The following is an 18,631-nucleotide window of genomic DNA, read 5'->3' as shown; positions in this document are numbered from 1 at the left end:
TAAAGCGATTTTTTTTTTTTTGTTTACAGTACAAGGGGGCACGCAGGAGGAAACGACGAAGGTTAACGAGGTATTCAATCTTCCAGCGCGTGAAAGCGACGAAAAATTTCATAAAATTCTCATAGCATTCCTCACATGTGGGAACGGAGTAGCCACTATAAAACTAGCTTCAAAAGCATACTTGAACGATACTGGGCAAAGAAACGGCGGTTTATCTTGTGGCGGATGTTGGCGGTGTCGCAACTTCACATAACGCGCTGCGTGCACAGCACGTCCCGAGGTCATTGCGCCGCCATAACAGCGGGGATTGAAACGGCCGTGGTCGCACGTACGGTCGTACGCGCAGCAACCTTCGTAATTCAAAGAGGCGCGCAGATGAAAAACGATGCCTACGTCGCTCCGCGCGTGCGACCCTTGTAGACCCTTTGCGACCGGAGCGCCAAGCTGCCTCTAAGCGGACGACCTTGGCTACAAACTGCGCGACGGCGGCACCGCAAAAGCAGCGAGCAATCGACGGCCTGTGTGTGTTTCTCAGTGCACCGAGCTCGCCCCATCGCCGCGGATACGACGAGGCGCACGCGATCGCTGCGAGAGAGAAATTGCGCTGAGGCCTTGAAGCAGTAGAAGACCCAGCATCGGCGCTGCTCGTCGGGGTTGTGTTGCATCGGTGATAAGGAGACTGTGCGCGCCTTGCGTTTCGCCCGAGCGTGCGCGGCAACTGCAAATAAGGATGCTACGCGGCATCAGCGCAGCTCGCGCACTCCGCGCGTCTTGGACCGATGCCGCGCGGCGGAGGCTCGCGACCGCTTCCGCTGTCGCCGAACCCACCGAGCCCAGCGTAGTGACGCCCACTTTTCCCGGGCCGAAGTCGGATGCGCTCAAGCGCGAGCTCAACTCTATCCAAAATGCGGGTGCCGTACAGCTCTTCGTCGACTACGCCAAGTCGGCTGGCAACTACATGGTCGACGTTGACGGCAACGCTTTCCTCGACGTCTACACGCAAATTTCGTCGCTGCCGCTTGGCTACAACCACCCGGCGATGGTGGCCGCGGTCAGTGACCCCAAGAACGTCGCCACTTTCGTGAACAGGCCGGCGATGGGCGTACTGCCGCCCGCGGATCTGGTGTCGCGCCTCAAGAATGCGCTTCTATCCGTGGCGCCCCAGGGGCTACGGGAGGTGCAGACCATGGCTTGCGGCTCCTGCTCCAATGAGAACGCGTACAAGGCCGTCTTCATTAACCACATCGCCCGGCAGCGTGACGGCAAAGCTCCGACGCCGGAGGAACTGCGCACGTGTAAGTACAACGTTCCTCCAGGAAGCCCACAACTGTCTCTCCTCTCTTTCGACGGCGCCTTCCACGGTCGCACGTTTGGCGCCCTCAGTACCACCCACTCGAAAGCGATCCACAAGCTGGACGTGCCCGCCTTCGACTGGCCCATCGCCCACTTCCCAGAGTACAAGTACCCGCTCGAGGACTTCGTAGCTGAGAACAAAAAGGAAGATGACAAGAGCTTGGCCCACGTAGAGGAACTCTTTCACGAGTACCGTAAGAAGGGAGTCCCCGTGGCCGGGCTCGTCATCGAGCCGATCCAAGCTGAAGGCGGCGACCGGCATGCATCCGACGATTTCTTCCGGAGACTCCGGGCCCTTGCGGCCAAGAATCACGTTCTGTTCATCTGCGATGAGGTCCAGACAGGGTGCGGCCCCACCGGCAAGTTCTGGGCTCACCAGCACTGGGGCCTGGACGACTCTCCAGACATTGTGACCTTCAGTAAAAAGATGCTGACCGGCGGCTACTTCTACAAGTCACAGGTCCGCCCTAAGGAGTCGTACCGTATCTTCAACACTTGGGTTGGAGACCCAACTAAATTGTTACTCATCGAAGAGGTTCTCAAGGTCGTCAACAATGAGAAACTCCTTGAGAATGTCCGAAACACTGGCGAATACATGCAAAAGGGGCTTAGGGAAATTAGTAAGCGGCACCCGAACACATTCTTCAATGTCAGAGGCAGGGGAACCTTCTGTGCTGTTGACTTGCCGACGGAACAGGATCGAAACAAATTCATTACAGAGATGCACCACAAGGGCATACACTGTGGGGGATGTGGAGAGCACAGCTTTCGAATTAGGCCCGCATTAACTTTCCAGAAGAAGCATGCAGACATACTGCTGGATCGTATTGAGAAAGTGCTTTCTGAGAAGTTCTGAACTTGGCTGGGTCCATCCTTCTGATTGCAGAAGAGAAAGCAAATGCACACACAACATATTGTGAGACTGCACTACTGGAGTATATCTGATTAAGAATAGTTATTGAAGTATCAAGCTTCAATATTATAGTGGTCACTCCCTATAGTGTTTTGGCAAACATACTAATTGTTATACAATGAGGAGGACCAATAATGGTGAATGCAGTAATTACAGTATCAAAGAATGCTAAAATACTTAATGATCTCGGTAATGAAAAGAATGCTAGCCTCTATTTACAACAGCTTGAGATTTTACCTTTTGTTTTAGTGCCAGTTGTTACCCAAGTGTGAACGCATGGTGAACAGTTCACTGCACGAGCTTTTCTGTTGTCGGCTATTGCTGTTTTTACATCGACTCAAGCTTTGTGTAATGTACTTGTACATACACGCTAATATAATATGTAGACATGTGTACTCCAAGTGTTTCCCAATATTGGAAATGAGAAGAGGGAGTATGCTATAAAAGCTTCATGGCCACTTACCGTTGAACAGCGCCAGTTTTTCTAGCACAAGCAGAAAAACATTGTTTTGTTGAAACTCATACAAAGCTAGAGTTTATTTACACCTCTCCATAAGCTGCAAATAATATTTTTACTATATTACTTTTATACACCTGACTCATGTTGACATATTTTGAGATTTTTTTTTTTCCCTGTTGGACTGGTTGTAATTGACGAATGTGTAGGCTCTCTTCATTGCAAGTGCCTGCTGAATGATATGGTAATGTCATAGATAGCAGATTTCAGGTCATGTGTCCGCTGTTTTCTGAAAATTAGCTTTTTCTTGTGCAATTGATCACTGAATTACTGACAAAAGGAAAAGCATCACGCAGTCCCTGCACAGATATCTTGACCTGTATGAACATCGAAAACCATCAAAAGTTCCATTCAGTGGGACTGAGTTTACTTGGTTTGACCTCGGCGTTGAATGTAGAGGGCTTGGTTATGAGTGAACTCGGTCCAGAGAGCCACACTGCCCTCTAAAGTGTCCAATAGTTGAACATGGTACAACCTGAACGTTGATGCACATGCTACTGGTAAATGAATATTATGTGTGCAGTGTCTGTGGTGCGGTACCACCTTTGTCATTCCTGAATAACTCATCCTCCTGACGGACTTACAGATCCTGACCGGCAGGCTAACCAGTGCTTCCAATGTCTGTTGATGGCAAACCATGCACAATGTTATTTGTTTGTATGTACTGAAGTGTGAAATGTATTCTACACTCCTGCTGAGCGCTATTGCGCTGCGCTTTGTTCGATAGTATGTTGGGTTAGTATGATCGCGGAAACTGCCATGGTTTGTTCTGGTAGCTGCTTATAGGCAACTCTGCCAACTCCCTCATGTGTGACGTGCAGTTTCAGGTGCAATAAAGTTATTTATCGCCACTGCCCTTGCTACGGTTGCCTGGCAATTTCTCTGAGACCCCGAATTTAATATCACGTTTAAACTAGAAGCTGGCAATCTGGTATGTAGGTAATCATGTCACGACCACACAGAGATTTACAGAGACAAGACGGAAAAGAAGCAAGTGACTTGTACTGCTATTTAACCTGATAGTACTGACAGACTAGCTAGGCCAAAGTTAAATAAGAGACTGGTACTTACTGCAGAAAAAAATTGGACGTAGGAGCAATAAAAACTGGGAAAGATAGCCATCCTAATCCTTTAACTACCAATCTGTGCTCGCCATGGGTGGTTGTACCAATATCACCAATACGGTCGCTCTCATTGATCCCAATGCATTGCTCCCACCGCCAACAACTAGTTGTGGTTGGCAGTTGTAATTTTCAGCACTAGTGGGCAGTTGTCCGTGACAAAAGTCATATATTTAAAAAATTAAAATTATGTGCACAATACTTGTCACTTGAAAAATATTTGGTACATTTTTCAGGACTTAATTTTTTCATGCACAGAAAAGAAATAAGAACAAGCTCCATTTCTCTTATATTACACTCTTAAGTCATTCTGCATTTCTTCATACTGAACAACACGTAAATGTGAATACCACGATGCTCACCAACACCATGACGGTCACCAAATATCACCCTTTGTTAGTACTGAAAATCTTGAGGAAAACTGTACAAAAAAGCACCCTCGAAGGAAATTACTTCTCCGAAGGCATTTTCAAGGATGAAGCATTCACTAGCCAGTCTAGTAGAACCAGTGTATTTATTCTATAACACAATGTGTACAGTGAAAGCAGCTCGGCACTTTAAGGACTCTTAATAATAGACATGTCATACTGCTGGGACAAGAACAAGTACTCTCCGTGTTTCGGCGGTCTTCCTGCCAGCTGGATGTTGTTGTCAATTGACCACTTCCTCAAAGCGCACCACACGGCCAGTACCAAGGAGAGCGAAAAGCCCAGTTTAAGGCTCTGGACTGAAAGGTATAAGTGAATAGTATCAGTCAAAACTATCCGTGAGCAAAAATCGCCATTGCCATCATAAGCAGAATGTTCAGTCCTGGCCTAGCTCTAGCCCATTTCTCCACTAGTCAACCCTTTTCTCCTTCACCTTTATTTTCCCTCGTGTCTTTCCCCCATATGTAGGGTAGCAAAACTCTTGGGCTCTTTCCTTCTGCCAAGGGCATTCACAGTCTGCTGTAACTTCCCCCAAAAGAACGCTGCCCGAGGTCTCGCACACCGCTGCAGTAACTAAAATGTAAGACCTGATCGCAATGGGTAAAGTGCATTAACCAATCTCATCACAGAGAGGAGTCAGTATAAAATGTGTTGCAAAGAGCGAGTAGCCCGCAGTCAACCCCTGTTGCCATGCACAGAGACGTGGTCCAGATTATGTCCTACTTGTGCCAAGCTGTTATTGAAGTTCCTTCGAATTACTGCACCAAGTCACAAATACCTGGAAGCATGCCAAACATCTGTCAAAGGCTGCCCTTCAATTTTCCATACCTCAGACTGAAGACTCGTTGGGCAGACTCTTGCTATCCCACATACTGATGAGATTCCCTTGTTATCTATGAAGACACTTGTATTTTACCAAGGAATGGCAGCCCTCTTCTGAATGAAGCATTGTAAGGAATGTTCCTTCATTTATGTGAAAATGTAAAAAAAAAGTCAAAATGTGCACATTTTCTTCTCGTACTGATACTGACTGTATGACTAGGATAAATTTCAAACATGTTAATCTTTATTACTGTTTTTTGATATGACACCTCTCAAAGGCCTTACAGTCAAGAGTGTTAAGCGATTTCATTTTTCACCGTTCGAAGGTCTAATTACACTGCTAGTAACAGCATTCCACAATTATGAAACGATAAAAACCGCACTACACAGACTTACGATGGTACATGTATTCTGGCTTTGGAAGTTGCTTTGTGTCCCGGAATGAAGGCTTATAGTCACAAAATGACAAAAGGTATCGCTTTGCAAGTTCAGGCATTTCAATTATGTTTCAGTATACAGTTTTGACATGTCTGTTTTGAAAAATAACCGACGCGCAAATGACAAAATAACGGTGAATTTTTAATGAAAGCGATGGAACATTTTCTAAACCGCCCCTTGGATTGACGAAATCACCAGCTACCCTCCAAAATTTCCAAAGTGCGGAGAATATGAAAATGCCTATACACACATCTTCTGCTACTGGTTGAGAAGTGTGGCTTCGTCGAAGAAATTTATTTCTTTTGCATCTAAGATGTGTTACTTTGGGTGTGATGGTGCATACTGCCACTTGCTCGATGAGATCTAAGCTGCATTAATAATTTCTCGCATCAGACAAAATGGAGGTGAAACGAAGTTTCTCCGCTACTACTGCACCGCACAAACTTCTAAGTACTGGTGTACATGTACAGATTCTGCACTACCTTGAAGAGTTGTTCAAATTCCTTCCTTAAAGTGACATGTAGGCTTCAGCAAAAATTCTTTAATGCCGTGAGGTTGATAATGATAAATTTCTTGAGCAAAGTAGAAATAAAGTTCTGACCACTCTAAAAATACTTTCACTGTTACATCTAAGGACATTGGTTTCTACTGTTTATTTTTTCCCTGACCAAAGTGAAAATCCTAGAATACTGAAATATATGGCAGAAGGCTAGTCCAAATATTCAATGTGCTCCATCCCACAGGCAAGCTTAAACTTTTTTTTCTTTTTTCTTTTGCAAACCACAATCTGCGTTTTCATTTTTTGCAATGCACTCTTGATTGACGTGTTCAGACAGAAGATAATTGTATACAAAAAACTTGAAGCTAAGAAATTTGAAAAATGAAGACAAACAAATGGGTTGAAAATACTGCGCATTTCACAATTATGTGCACCCCATAAAATGCTGCTCTCCGTAATGTTCGAGTTCGAATTTCACACACAAATCGCATTTGGTTGGCAGTACTGATTTATACAATATCTATCTGTTTGGTGTACCCGCCTGATCTGGTTAAAAGAAGTTGCATATTCACATCGCGCGGGGTGACAGCAACAAGCCTTTATCCTAGCGATGGCCTTAGTGGCGCCATCTTACTTTGTTTTTAGCAACTCTGCCACAGAGATATGGCAAAAAACGAAGGCAGACTAGGTTTTGTGGAAGGTTTGAAAAGCTTTCTCAACTGCTTTATAATTAATAACCGGCTAAACTTAGTTTGGCCAAAAACAATAAATTTTGAGCTTACCCTTCGTGGTCGCAATATATCGTTTCGAGCTCTGGGAATGCAACGAGATGTCATCAAAAGCAAGATTATTAGTATTATTATTATTATTTTATTAGAACCTCAAAGGTCCCTAGGTGGGATATTACATGGCACTGTCGGTGTTATTTCTGGGCAGTTTTTCATATTGTTTTGCCTGGCCCTCACTGCAGACAAATGTGAATATTTGAATCCTTCCGAGAGAATCAAGCAAGTACCCCCCCCCCCCCCCCCCTCCCGAAGAAGTGATATAAAACAATACAGCTGACTTAATGTCCTTTTTGTGCAAAATTTCAGCTCGAGTAATTCATCACTTTAGCTAAGAGAAGCATTTCATGGGGTATGTATGTATAAAACAGCCATGAAAAAATCTCCTTCAGAAGGAGAGCATCTAGACTGTAACCTAGAAGTCTGAATGTAAAACTCGGTCATATTCGTTGCTTTTAATTTCAGCTTCGCTCTTTGCCATTCTACAGCTCTCGTTTCACATTGTTACCCCATTTGCACATAAACGTATGCACAACTATGCATGCATGTATACAAAGCTCCCTGAAGCGACAGCCATTCTAAACTAGACTGCACCCTCCAGAAAAGGCCAGCTAACGCGACTGTATTTGAACCGGAGGCCCTAAACCGGTCCGTGGTGTGTTCAGTGTCCGTCATTCATGGCGCAATCAATACAACTATTATTTTGCAAACCAGCTAGTGCTGTCACTCACCACCATAAGGGTAACTGACCCTAGACTATTTTCTCCTTCCCTTTAACTTTCAAATGTCAAGTACAAAATGTATGGTAGCTCTTCTTGCCAGCTACACAAGCTGCTACCAATAACGTTGGCGAAAGGCACTCAAGCTGTAACTTAGCTGTCACTATTATGCAACTAAGGTGACAAAGAGGAAGCTTACACTTTCCGCCCCACACAGAGGCAGCAGCAATACCACCTATGGCATGAGTTTGCCAGTCGTCCTTGCCAGTAAACTTTGTCAGGAAATGATTTGTTGCTAAGAATGCACCACACGATCCCACTGGAGGAAAAAAAGAAAACAAAACGGCAATGCTGTTACGAGCAAAGCGAGGTTAGAACAAAGCTTTTCTAGCATACATTCATTTGGTACATTCACGTGCTCCTCACCATTTCTATTGAAAAACCGAGTTTTTTTTCTTTCTCTGCTCGAATAGCCCATGTAGGCTCGAACAAGGCCAAGTGGTTAGGTTTGCAATGCAATACGCCGCCACCTGTTATTTTTTTACAGCCGTGAACAAAATTTTGTACAGAATATTACAAAAGCTGGAAAGCTGTAACATTGAGAAACTGTAATTCATCAAGGGATTGAACAACCCTGCACTTTTTTTCTTAATTTCTTAATGACGCACATGGTGCTAGGAAACCAGGAAAAAAAGTTAAACCCTTACATGTGACAACAACGTGAGAATATTACGTCAACTACCACTCGGACCTGAATGAGAAATGACCGTCATAAGCTGACCGTCATTTACGGATCCTCACAAATCCAGCTCTTCGTGTGCTTTGTGGCACTCTGTCCAATTTGCAGCGAGTAGGGTTCGGTCAACAGAAATGTTTGCTCAGCTGACAGCTGGTAGTATTAAAGGGTCATTCTGGCTTAAATTTAGTTATGGGATGAATAAACATCAATTAAGAGGTTAAGGGACACTGAGTAAAACGTCATGCCATGACTGTTCTTGGTAAATATTGGTCTCTGAGCTCTTTCCGGTTAACCTGATGCTTGTCTGCTAGTAAAATATACACTCAGAACTAAGAAAGTCGGATTTAAAGGGATAAACAAAGTGTGTAGGACGATAAAAGACAAAGAAAACCATACACACGACAAGAATACTACGGCAATTTTGCCGAGTTTTTTTTTTCTGATCCTTTAACTAACCCATACAACCCTACTATATTGCACCTAAGAACCTTCACACTGGCTTCTTTAAATGTGTGGCACGCTCACCAAGAAAGATGAGCTGGCCCAGTTTTGAAGTTAATGGTGGTACAGAGCAGCCTCCAGGACCAGAGCTCAATACCTCAACTTGTTACCTGACCATTACTGGCAAACTTCTGTATGTAGTACTAAGAGTCCTCTTAACAGCCAATATTTACTGGGTTAAGTTCTCTAGCTAACACAACCAGCGTTCAGTTGATGAGAAGAGAGCTAGATTGATTTGAAACAGAGGATAAATCACTACCAGCTTATAACATTCGCAAAAAAAAAAAAAGCTGCGACAAAGTAAGCTCGTAATGCAAACACATGCTTGCATCTTTGCAGCCTGAAGTACACAGGTAAGACGTCTTGTGTTGCTCACAGGTGCATTGTTCGCATTGCATTCCAGCCTCACTGCACACAATTTTGTACACAAATGGTATCTGTGTGCATATACAGTGCATCTATGACAACCTTTGCTCCTATCACAACAAAGAGTAGAAGTAATTGGCAGTAAACAGCGCCTTCTTTCCATTACTTTCTGGCAAAAGTGGGCGTAAGAAATTTGGCTATCTGTAAAAGAAGGGCTAAAAAATGTGGAAGCAGAAGCACGAGCAAATACAGCGCCATTGCAATAACCTTAATTGAGTTTCATGGTTTTTGAAAATATACACACATATGTAGACTCACAAACAGTAGCAGTGATTAAAAGAAAGAGAAAAGGAAGCTGACAGAATACAAGGCTAATGTTCATGTAACCACTATCCAATTCGCACTGGAATTAAAAGAAACTCAAACAGGCATCCTCTTCATCTCCGAACAGAGAGAAATTTCGTGTGCATCGCCAATTTTACATACTGAAATGACAACCATTTCAAAGAACAACTTGGCACTTTGTGAACGCACCGCAACATCAGCTCCTTTTTCTGACACAAAAAGAATATAAACATGGTTACAACGGCAAGACAGAAAAAAAAAGTAAAACAAAAAAAACCAACACAACACCTTTTCTATGTTTACAGTCTTTTGCAAACAGTGCTGCGTTATATCACTTTTGCAAGCTCTCTTTTGCACTGTAGAAATCAAGTTAAGTTCTACCCAATCCGTCTAACTTCCTGTTCTTCTGAAAGATGAGAATTCTATCTTTCAAAACAATGACGAGGACAGCGGGGTGCCAGTTAATCGCAATGTACTTCATTTAGTTCCAGTTGCCGATGGTAGTATGTTACAGGGAAGCCATAAATGTAGTGCCATTCCTTGCCTGCAGTCTCCATGACTGCAATACAGCAACCTTATTCTGTTTCCTAAAAATGAGAAATGATTTCTAACGAAATGCGTAAGGAAGACGAATATGCTAAAACATTAGAAAAAAATAAAAAGCTTCCACATATTTAACCCACAGTTGCAGCTGTATCATTCCGCAATGCTGCGATATCTCTCGAATGCACTAAAGACGGCAGCTGCGAGCGAAGGTAGCTTTGAGAAGAAAGGAGTAGCATTTATTCCGATGTCCGCAGACTACAACGACAATGACACAATTACACTCTTGATGGAACAGCGCAAAACATCGGGACAAGAGACAAGCGCTGACAATTACACCTTGTTCCATTGACACCTCACAATGCCACCTTGTTCTCTTCATCAGCATGAGTGCACCAAAGCAAGTTATTTGTTGCTTTTACTTCATACATGGTTTGGCTTGATTTCTGGAGCTCAACGTCCCAAAGCAACTCAGGCTATGAGAGGCTCTGTAGTGGAGGGCTCCGGGAATCTCGACCACCTGGGGTTCTTTAACGTGCATTGACATTGTACAGCGCATGAGCGCCTTGCTTTTCACATTCTTCGAAAAGCGGCCGCTGAGGCTGGGATTTGATCCCGCATCCTTGGGCACAGTAATCGAGCGCCTTAACCACTGCATCACCCCAGCGGGGAGCTTACTTCGCACATGCTAGCAAACTCTCACAGAGAAAAAGAAAAATATGTGCACATGGTTCTTGCGAGCCACAGGACAACTGCATGTTGGAGAAATAAGAGCCAACAGACACATTAAGCGATTGTATAAAAACCTACCTGCATTTCCAACTGCCATAGCTTTACTTTCCTCCACTCATCAACACTTGAGTCTTTTTTCACGATTTTGACAGTGCACGCACCTGCTTGGCAGTTTATAATTGTTTAGCTTCATAGGCATACTTGTAAGAACCCAGAAATTCAAACAATATCAAATGATGTGACACTGGCATCCAATGGAATTTCTTTCCAGCATAGTTCAGGAGAAGAAAGAAAATCCTTCACTAAAGGCCAAAACAAACCATTCACAGTAGCTTTGATGGTAACATTTCATGGTAAATAAAATCTCATATCAGCATACTGGAAAATAATGCAAACAGCACCCAGTACCAAACCATGGAGGTCATGAGACCATATTCCTAATGCAGGAAAAGAAAGAAAACAATTGTGGCTTGGCACAATGTGAGGAGAGTGTCTACAGAAAAAGAAACAAGGTTAAGGAAGTTCTTTGCATGTCACTACAATCTGCTCATTCTTGTTAGTTAAATATATATAGTAAGTTACAGTCACAGTATGTGGCTGTGCAGTCGAAGCTATAGTGCAAGGCACCACTTTCTACCAATGTGCCAGAGACCCAGGCCATTAAGCTGGCAGCATACTCTCAAAGCTTCCACAACACAGCCATATAAGGTTGTCCACAACCATAATGAAAATTTGTGGGAAAATTTCTTCCTTTTGTAATGGTGGTAGGAGAGTCTCACAACTGTCATGTTCCATAGGGAACATGGCATAGGGAACATTGTCATGTTCGTCTAAGCACAGTCTCATGGACTGCAGCAAACCCCTCACTCTTGTTCACATTATTTTGCACCATAAAGAAGACACATAGTTCAATAAAGTTTGCCATTATTAGGTCGAATACACACATAGCAAGGCATATAAATTCGTTCACACAGAAAAAAATAATGCTCTTTAGGCTAGCTCTGCATTTTTGTGGTACCTCTGTGCATGGTCTATAGTCGACAGAACTCAAGTGAAGCTGAATGGATTTCACAATATGGAGAGGAACCTTATGTTGTCGTGGAGTTCTCTCCCTTTCTGCCAAACATGCAGGTGGAAAAATGAGCTTGCATGACAAGATTAGAAATAATCTGCTGTGAAAAATTATGGTACAGGGTCCCAAAAATGTTACAGAGGGCTTTCAAGAATGCTTACATGATACGAAAGCGAAAGCAAAAGCATAAATGTCTCATCATGAGTTTTGATCGTTCTCTTTGTCGCTTAAATTTTTTTATTTTTTTTTCATTGTCACTACCACAACTACTGACTGCATCACACATTCCTGGGCCCAAGTTTATTCAGCTTGGATCAACGAGTCTTCATAATCTGCGGGTACTATGCCCATCTTGTGAGCCGAAAATCATGGGTAAAATTTCCACTACAGTCGTGCCTCGTTAATATGGACACTTTGGTTTCCGACCAAAACTGTCCATAAAGCGAGTCATCCATAATAACGAGTCATGAATAAAAACAAAAGGATTTTATTGAGAAAAGAGAATTGTAATTAACGACTGCTTTTGTACATAACGGTGTACACTGGACTCAAAATTCCACAGAACGCCGGCAATTTTGAGTGCATTATCCTTGTCATTGTTTTAGCAGTAAACTTGTAGTGCAGTCTGAAGCGACTCGCTTACCATGACACCCGTGATGTTGGGCTTTGTGTTGGTCGAACTTTCGAGCACGAACTCCTCACTGGCCTCTTCACTGAGCAAAGTAGCCGCTAAGTAGCTGCTTGAGATTCTCCTGAGGCGAGAAAACAGCTGAGCTGTCGAAACTAGTCCCTCGCAGCTTGGATTGACTGAGATGGCTTTTGCCGCTTGTATTCACAGATTTCTTCGCGTCTACGTTCAGCTCTGTTCTTTTGCGTTTAACTCCTGCCTTGCCAAAAGCCAGACTCAGGTTGGGGGCTATAGGCTCCTGATGCTGTGCACGTTTTTGCCTAGTTAACCTTTCTGCCTTTCCGTTCTTCTGATTCTTTCTTTTTTTTTTTTTTTTTGCCTTGTACTGTTTCTGTAAGGAAGCAAGGGAGTCAAGTTGGCACGCTGCTATGCAGAGGGCTATCGAACATCCCATCTTCTTGGCGCCGTTTTTATATGTTCCCATAAAACAAACACTGCAAGCTGAAGTACAGTTTAGAACGACGGCTAGCCGACTACGAAGAGCTCAGACCTTGTCAAGGCCGCATCGTTGACTCAAAGCGAAGCCGACATACGGACCGCCTAGTGTGCAAAGTTTGACAGTTCAGCAGCGCAACAGGGATGAAAACCAGGAGCATGAGAGGGAAGCGCGTCCAGGACGGGACGCCCGGTCCCGGTTGCGTGTTCGTACGTCGCCTTTCTTTTGTCGCTCTACTTTGTGAGTGTGTCTTAACTCTCACCGAAAAGCGTCAACGGCTTCATGGAAACATTGCGCTTTGGGAAAGAAAACTTCCGTTCCCACCGCCACTGTAGGCACTTGTCTTTCTTCCTGTCATTTCTTTCTTACGCTTTTACCGGCCTCTCTGTTCACGTTCAGCAGAATTTATGGCAACCACATGTTGCTGTCTTCCCGACTGCGGCGGCACTTTCGCTGCACCCAGAAATCTCCTGGTTTCCCCCCTTTCAGGGTCTTTCTTACGCTGACCCTCGGTTTTCTGTGTACGATCCGCTCCGCTCTTGCGCTCCCCTCCCCCCTCCCTTAGTACGGCGACACGCAGGCTTTGGTTCTTTCCAACCCCACAGGACTCGTTCAGGCCTCCCGCCGTATCGGCTGTCGCGTAGGTTCGCGGGCGGCGCGCCCTTCTTTAACTTGCTTTCAGACTACTCTGCTTTTTTTCAAGCACTGTACATATTAACGAGACAAAAATACATGGGCCCAAGTGGGGCGCGTGCATTCTTCCCCTGTCCATTGTCCGGATAGCGTTTCCATATTAACGAGGCATAAATACATTGAAAAGGTTTCGTCCCCAGAAAAACTGTCCATAATTCGGGTCGTCCATATTAACGGGGGTCATATTAACGGGGCATGACTGTATATCCAAATTTCCTTTTCAGCTCAATTACTTTCCTTTGGTTACAAGAAGCTTCCAGAGTAATTGGGCGTCAATTCAATTATTTTCGACACATTTTTGAGCAGTGATGCCATGCGAGCCCAAAGGTCATTTCAAATTTGGTGCCGAGTGCCGATCGGTCCCCAGGAGGAAAGCCTTAGACAAGCCAAGCTGAGCCTGACCAATCTGAGGTTTTTGGGATCTCATTTTCTGTGACCATGCCAAATATCATTCTAATGGGGAATGCAAGGCTTGCACCTTAATGAAGTGCAAATAGAAAGGTGTAGATGGAGGAATGCACACATTTAGGGAACTTGAAATGCATTCTAAGGAACTGAAAAGTTCATTAAAACAGTCTGAGAACCCCCGGTCTTGAAGAGAACAAAATCTAGGATGATGAACATTTTTCAATTAAAACCACTGTCCCTTCAACTGATGCGGTACCAAGGTGAGCCCATTTTGAGCGGCTTGTTAGGTAGTTTAATTACTATATGGCATGACTAGTCACTGAGTCACAACACCCTGTTCGAGCTCAAGTACCAAAGTGTACAAAAAGCACTTACTCGCTGGGACACTCCAGAAGGCAATCCGACCCAGGTACTGAGATAGTCTTGTTGCCTCAGTAATGGTTACTGCATCGACAACACCAGCCAATGCACCTGGATGCAAAACGCCAGAGCTCGGTAAAATAACCTGCTTGACTGATGCCATCATGCCACAAAGCTGCATCTGGGCAGTGGGAGATGTTGTGGAGGAAGGGCATAGACTGAACAGCCACTGAGGTCAAGTACAACCAATTTTTAATCGCAATCAGCACCCTCCTTACGTAGAATGTAACCTTAACATACCGTAATGTACAGTAACATAACTTATGGCACACTTCTTACTGGTAGTGTATGATTATTCTAAGAGGCCGAAGGTACGATTACAGTAACTTAACACAAGCAACATTTCCCTGCGTGCAAAAAGTGCACTGAATGCTCAATACAGAACAAGCTTTGAAGGTATGACGTCGGTGCATAAAGACACTGAAATGTAAGGAAAATGCAGGGCAGACCATGGACGGGGTTACTTTGTGGTAAAAAAAAAAAAAAAAAAGAAGCAGAGCCTCGAGAAGTTTTCTTGTTTAGGGAAGAGGTGCAGGTGGCAACCACCTTCCTGGTTGTGTTGCATTATGTAAAGCAGAATATGCCGACGGCATCTGCAGTGGGACTTACGATGCTAGACACATCTAATGAAAACAGTATACACCAACAGAACCAACAACAAGACACAGTTACAAAGGCAAGGTGGCAGTGCAGTAGCTCATGATGCACAAAGACGTCAGTAATCCCAAAAAGTTCTCCAAACAAGTGAAGACCGACAGTTCTTCTGAAGCTGAATTTGATGCAAAGCAGTACCAAACGTCGCACTGAAACTGTGGCGGAATAGGGCACGACAGGATGGACATTTGACTTCTCTTTGCTGTCTTTCTGAGCTGCTCGTCACAACTCAGAAATGAACGCATCCCGAATCGTTTGCGTGCATACAGTTTTGTTCCAGGAAACGCGGTTTAGTGAATAAGTAGTCCTCCTTTTCTAATAAACGTATGCTTGGCAATAAAAAGAAAAGAATTCATATTTGTGGAGTTAAAGAACGTGAGACATGAATGAACTGACTGAAACTAAGCAAAGCTACGACTTCGTCGCACTTGCGAAGCTCGTCAATTGGATCGCTGCATCGTATTTGAACGCTTCTGAATTCTGTCTTAAGTTAATGCACAGGTGAAACTGAACGGAGCTCCAAGAATGAAAAAGGCAACACGAAACCATTTCATCATCATGCAATGATTCTTTCAGCATACCCAGATGATCTGCCGAGAGGTAGACAGTGCTCTGGAAATTGACTACTAACGCCCTTTCGGAGTGAATACGAGTTTACTACAATGATTAAGTGTTGTCTTAGCTGCGCATACTATAACGTAATATACTCACCGTATTTTAAAGAGTAGAGTGAAAAATATGTCAATTTTTCGAGCCCCTCATCATCTGCACGCGTTCGGTAGTAGCTGAATGGCTGTATTCCCCTCTTCTTTCGATCATTCTGCCATTGTTCATACATATACAGCAGAGGAAACTCGTTAGGTGAAGCAACCATCCCGAAATTTTTCAATGAAGGCCTCTCAGGACTTCACAATCAAGCAAATAGAAAAGCTTCGGTAGCTTCGGCCGTACGTTCGGAAGCGGACCAAGCAAGGGCACCGGAAGTACCGGAAGCGTGGTGCGCAAGAACAATCCGGTCAAGAGTCAGCCACAGCCAGCCAAAGCTAGTCTACAACGACCCTACACCACCTACACTACACGGACTACACTGAGATTCTTTTGTAGCGTGGATCGGTAACAACTTACGATGAAGCGAGAACACTAAGCAACCAGAGCAGCATACGAGACAGACAACCTTTCGAGCATGATACTTGTATTTAGGTCACAAACAACGTCACGTGTCAAGCTCATTTTCTGAACCGTCCGAACCAGCCACACCACTAATGAAAATGTTCTTCAGCAGGCTCAGATCGGCGCCCGTCTTTAAACTTTCCTCGGCGTTTTTCTTCATTCGCTTTGCGATGACCTCGTCGTCGGTGGCACGCTGCCTGACGTCAATTGATGGCCGAGAACCTGCGCTGTCGCCACCTTCCTTCTCTTCGCGCCGTATGCGCTTGCTCTTCTGAACTGCCGATATGTAGTAGTTGGACTCACGCTTTGCCTGCGCTATTTCCGTGCGTAGCCGTTGGTCCCTCACCGCTTTCTCGTACGCAAGCCTCTCGTTCAAATGCGTCCACCGGAACCGATGCAGGTACTTGATGCTCCACAAGCTGTGATAATACTCGGCGCGCCGTTTGCCACCCACTTGGACACCGTTCAAGGTGGCAGCGACACGCTTGGCCACTTTTTTGTCCATGAATTCGACCCATCCTTCAACGAAGTTCCTAGGTCTGCCGTGCTCTTTCTCGGGTTGCAGAAATATGCGCCCCACTTCGCCGAACTTTGAGAGCATGCTACGCACGGTCTTTACATTCATTTTGGGAGGGATGTAGCTTAAGTACACAACGCCTGGAGTCTTCTGCTTCTTCACCTTGTCCGTCTTTTTCTTCCCTGTTCCATCGCTGCCGCATGCTGAACCAGGATCGTCTGAAGCCGCGTCGTTCGATGCAGCGAGAGCGCAACGCTCTTCGTCGTCGCGAGCAGCGTCGTTTGCTTCCTCCGCCATCTTTGGAAACTATGGCAACGTTGCAGCTACTAGACGTAGGTAGGGTAGGTAGCCCCTGTCTGAAGCATGAAGCCTCTCAGTTTTTCATTCCTAGTCAAAAATTCTGCGCTAAACTCATCTATATTAATTAGTTTTTGATAAAAATGTGAACAAACTTGATTTTTTTTAAAGGTTTTTGCTTGTGATGTCACAATAAGTTTGCTAGGGCGGCGCTACGAATTTAGTGACTCTAGGCGTAAATCGTTTGCTTGGTCCATGGAGCAGGGAAAGAACTTGCTTGGTCCCATTCATGTCCCATGCACGGTGGTCCCATGCTTGGTCCGCAGAGTTCTGCGAATGGGTTTCCCCCGGAGGCCAAGAGTGCCGCCGCGACATTAGGCCGGCATAACCCGCGTCCGGTATCCGAAGAATATCCCGAAGATCCAAGAAGAAGAAGTTTGTTTTGCGGCACGTGCACGTATTTCGCGGTAAGATCATCTCAGCGTGGGCTGTGTGCGGTATCAATTTGCAGAGTGATGGGTTGCGGGAGCTTTTGTTGTACTGTGGGGCGCACAAATTCTTCAATGGTGACAACGGGCGTGGGCTCTGAAAGTCGTCTGAACTCGCTAAGCCTTCGTTCAACAGGCACTCTGTACCTACGTTATTTGAGTACAACCGCCTATCGAAGCCGCCAGCTGAATGAGGTGCGGCCGTCAAGAGGAGAAGGCCATGGTGAGGTTTGAAAAACAAGAAAAAAAAATATGGTAGTGGCATAGGTCAGCTATGCCAGAATATACGTAGCGAGAGGCAGTACGTTTCCCTGGCTGAGCTTGTTGTTTACGTTTAGCAATGAGAGACATTGATCAGACATGTTTTATTCATTTTGATTGACAGAGACGAAGACTGCCTGATGATCTGTAAAGTACTATGCAGCGGTCTCATTTTTTTTTTATACAGTATTTTGATTTGGCAGAGTGCAAAGTCTCACATTGGATCACCGGTGTCAAGTCCATTCGGTGCCACAGTCTCTCGCACGCACTACACGTGTCCAAACAGTTGTTCACAATCTGCTTCAAATGTCCGGGCAAGTATGGTCCGTGTCGCAGATATGCTTTCGGAAACTCGAATGGAGTGATCAGTCACGACGTGCCTTCAGGCCCTCTTCTGTTGGTTCCCGTTGACTGAACTCTTCCATAGGCCCAACCCCAGCGGCTATGGTCTCTCTATTATGCTCGGTTACTGCTGTCGACGTGGGGTAACCTCGTCCAAATTCAAACAAACCCGAGGAGTGCCTCAAGGTGCGGTTCTCTCTCCTGGGCTCTTTTCAATCTTGTACTCAGTTTTATGCCGCGATCACTCCTGATGTATCTAAATGTGTGTATGCTGATGACATAGCTTTATTTGCAGCAGCGGGTGACTTATTTTCCTTTACAGGGTGTTGACCAAGGGTTAACGGATATCCATTTAAGCCTTAAT

General features: G+C 44.8%; 3 protein-coding genes and 1 pseudogene across 4 annotated transcripts in view; 2 read left to right on the top strand and 2 right to left on the bottom strand.

Annotated features, from left to right (window-relative positions):
• Positions 1 to 291: 291 nt before the first annotated feature.
• On the top strand, positions 292 to 2,805 carry Gabat (4-aminobutyrate aminotransferase). The gene has a single exon (XM_084576902.1). It carries the CDS (start codon positions 731 to 733, stop codon positions 2,207 to 2,209), a length of 1,479 nt encoding a protein of 492 aa, XP_084433028.1. The 5' UTR covers positions 292 to 730; the 3' UTR covers positions 2,210 to 2,805.
• A 1,594-nt stretch (positions 2,806 to 4,399) lies between these two features.
• Positions 4,400 to 16,184, bottom strand: ND-B14.7 (NADH dehydrogenase (ubiquinone) B14.7 subunit). Its single transcript, XM_084576904.1, has 4 exons — positions 15,904 to 16,184; positions 14,494 to 14,589; positions 7,795 to 7,914; positions 4,400 to 4,631 (listed from the first exon to the last, which is right to left on the bottom strand). Exons 1-4 carry the CDS (start codon positions 16,064 to 16,066, stop codon positions 4,462 to 4,464), a joined length of 549 nt encoding a protein of 182 aa, XP_084433030.1. The 5' UTR covers positions 16,067 to 16,184; the 3' UTR covers positions 4,400 to 4,461.
• A 183-nt stretch (positions 16,185 to 16,367) lies between these two features.
• LOC146181908 (activator of basal transcription 1-like) lies at positions 16,368 to 17,204 on the bottom strand. The gene has a single exon (XM_084576903.1). It carries the CDS (start codon positions 17,174 to 17,176, stop codon positions 16,406 to 16,408), a length of 771 nt encoding a protein of 256 aa, XP_084433029.1. The 5' UTR covers positions 17,177 to 17,204; the 3' UTR covers positions 16,368 to 16,405.
• An 81-nt stretch (positions 17,205 to 17,285) lies between these two features.
• Positions 17,286 to 18,631, top strand: part of LOC146181905 (uncharacterized) — an 80,097-nt pseudogene continuing 78,751 nt past the window's right edge. The window contains exon 1 of the transcript XR_014700303.1: positions 17,286 to 17,643. The product of XR_014700303.1 is annotated as an uncharacterized LOC146181905 (transcript). The remainder of the gene's footprint in view (positions 17,644 to 18,631) is intronic.

The sequence above is a fragment of the Amblyomma maculatum genome, chromosome 8 (genome assembly GCF_055883805.1).
Source record: "Amblyomma maculatum isolate TAMU_Amacu chromosome 8, ASM5588380v1, whole genome shotgun sequence".
NCBI classification, from domain to species: domain Eukaryota; kingdom Metazoa; phylum Arthropoda; class Arachnida; order Ixodida; family Ixodidae; genus Amblyomma; species Amblyomma maculatum.
This window is presented reverse-complemented; position numbering and strand designations above follow the sequence as displayed.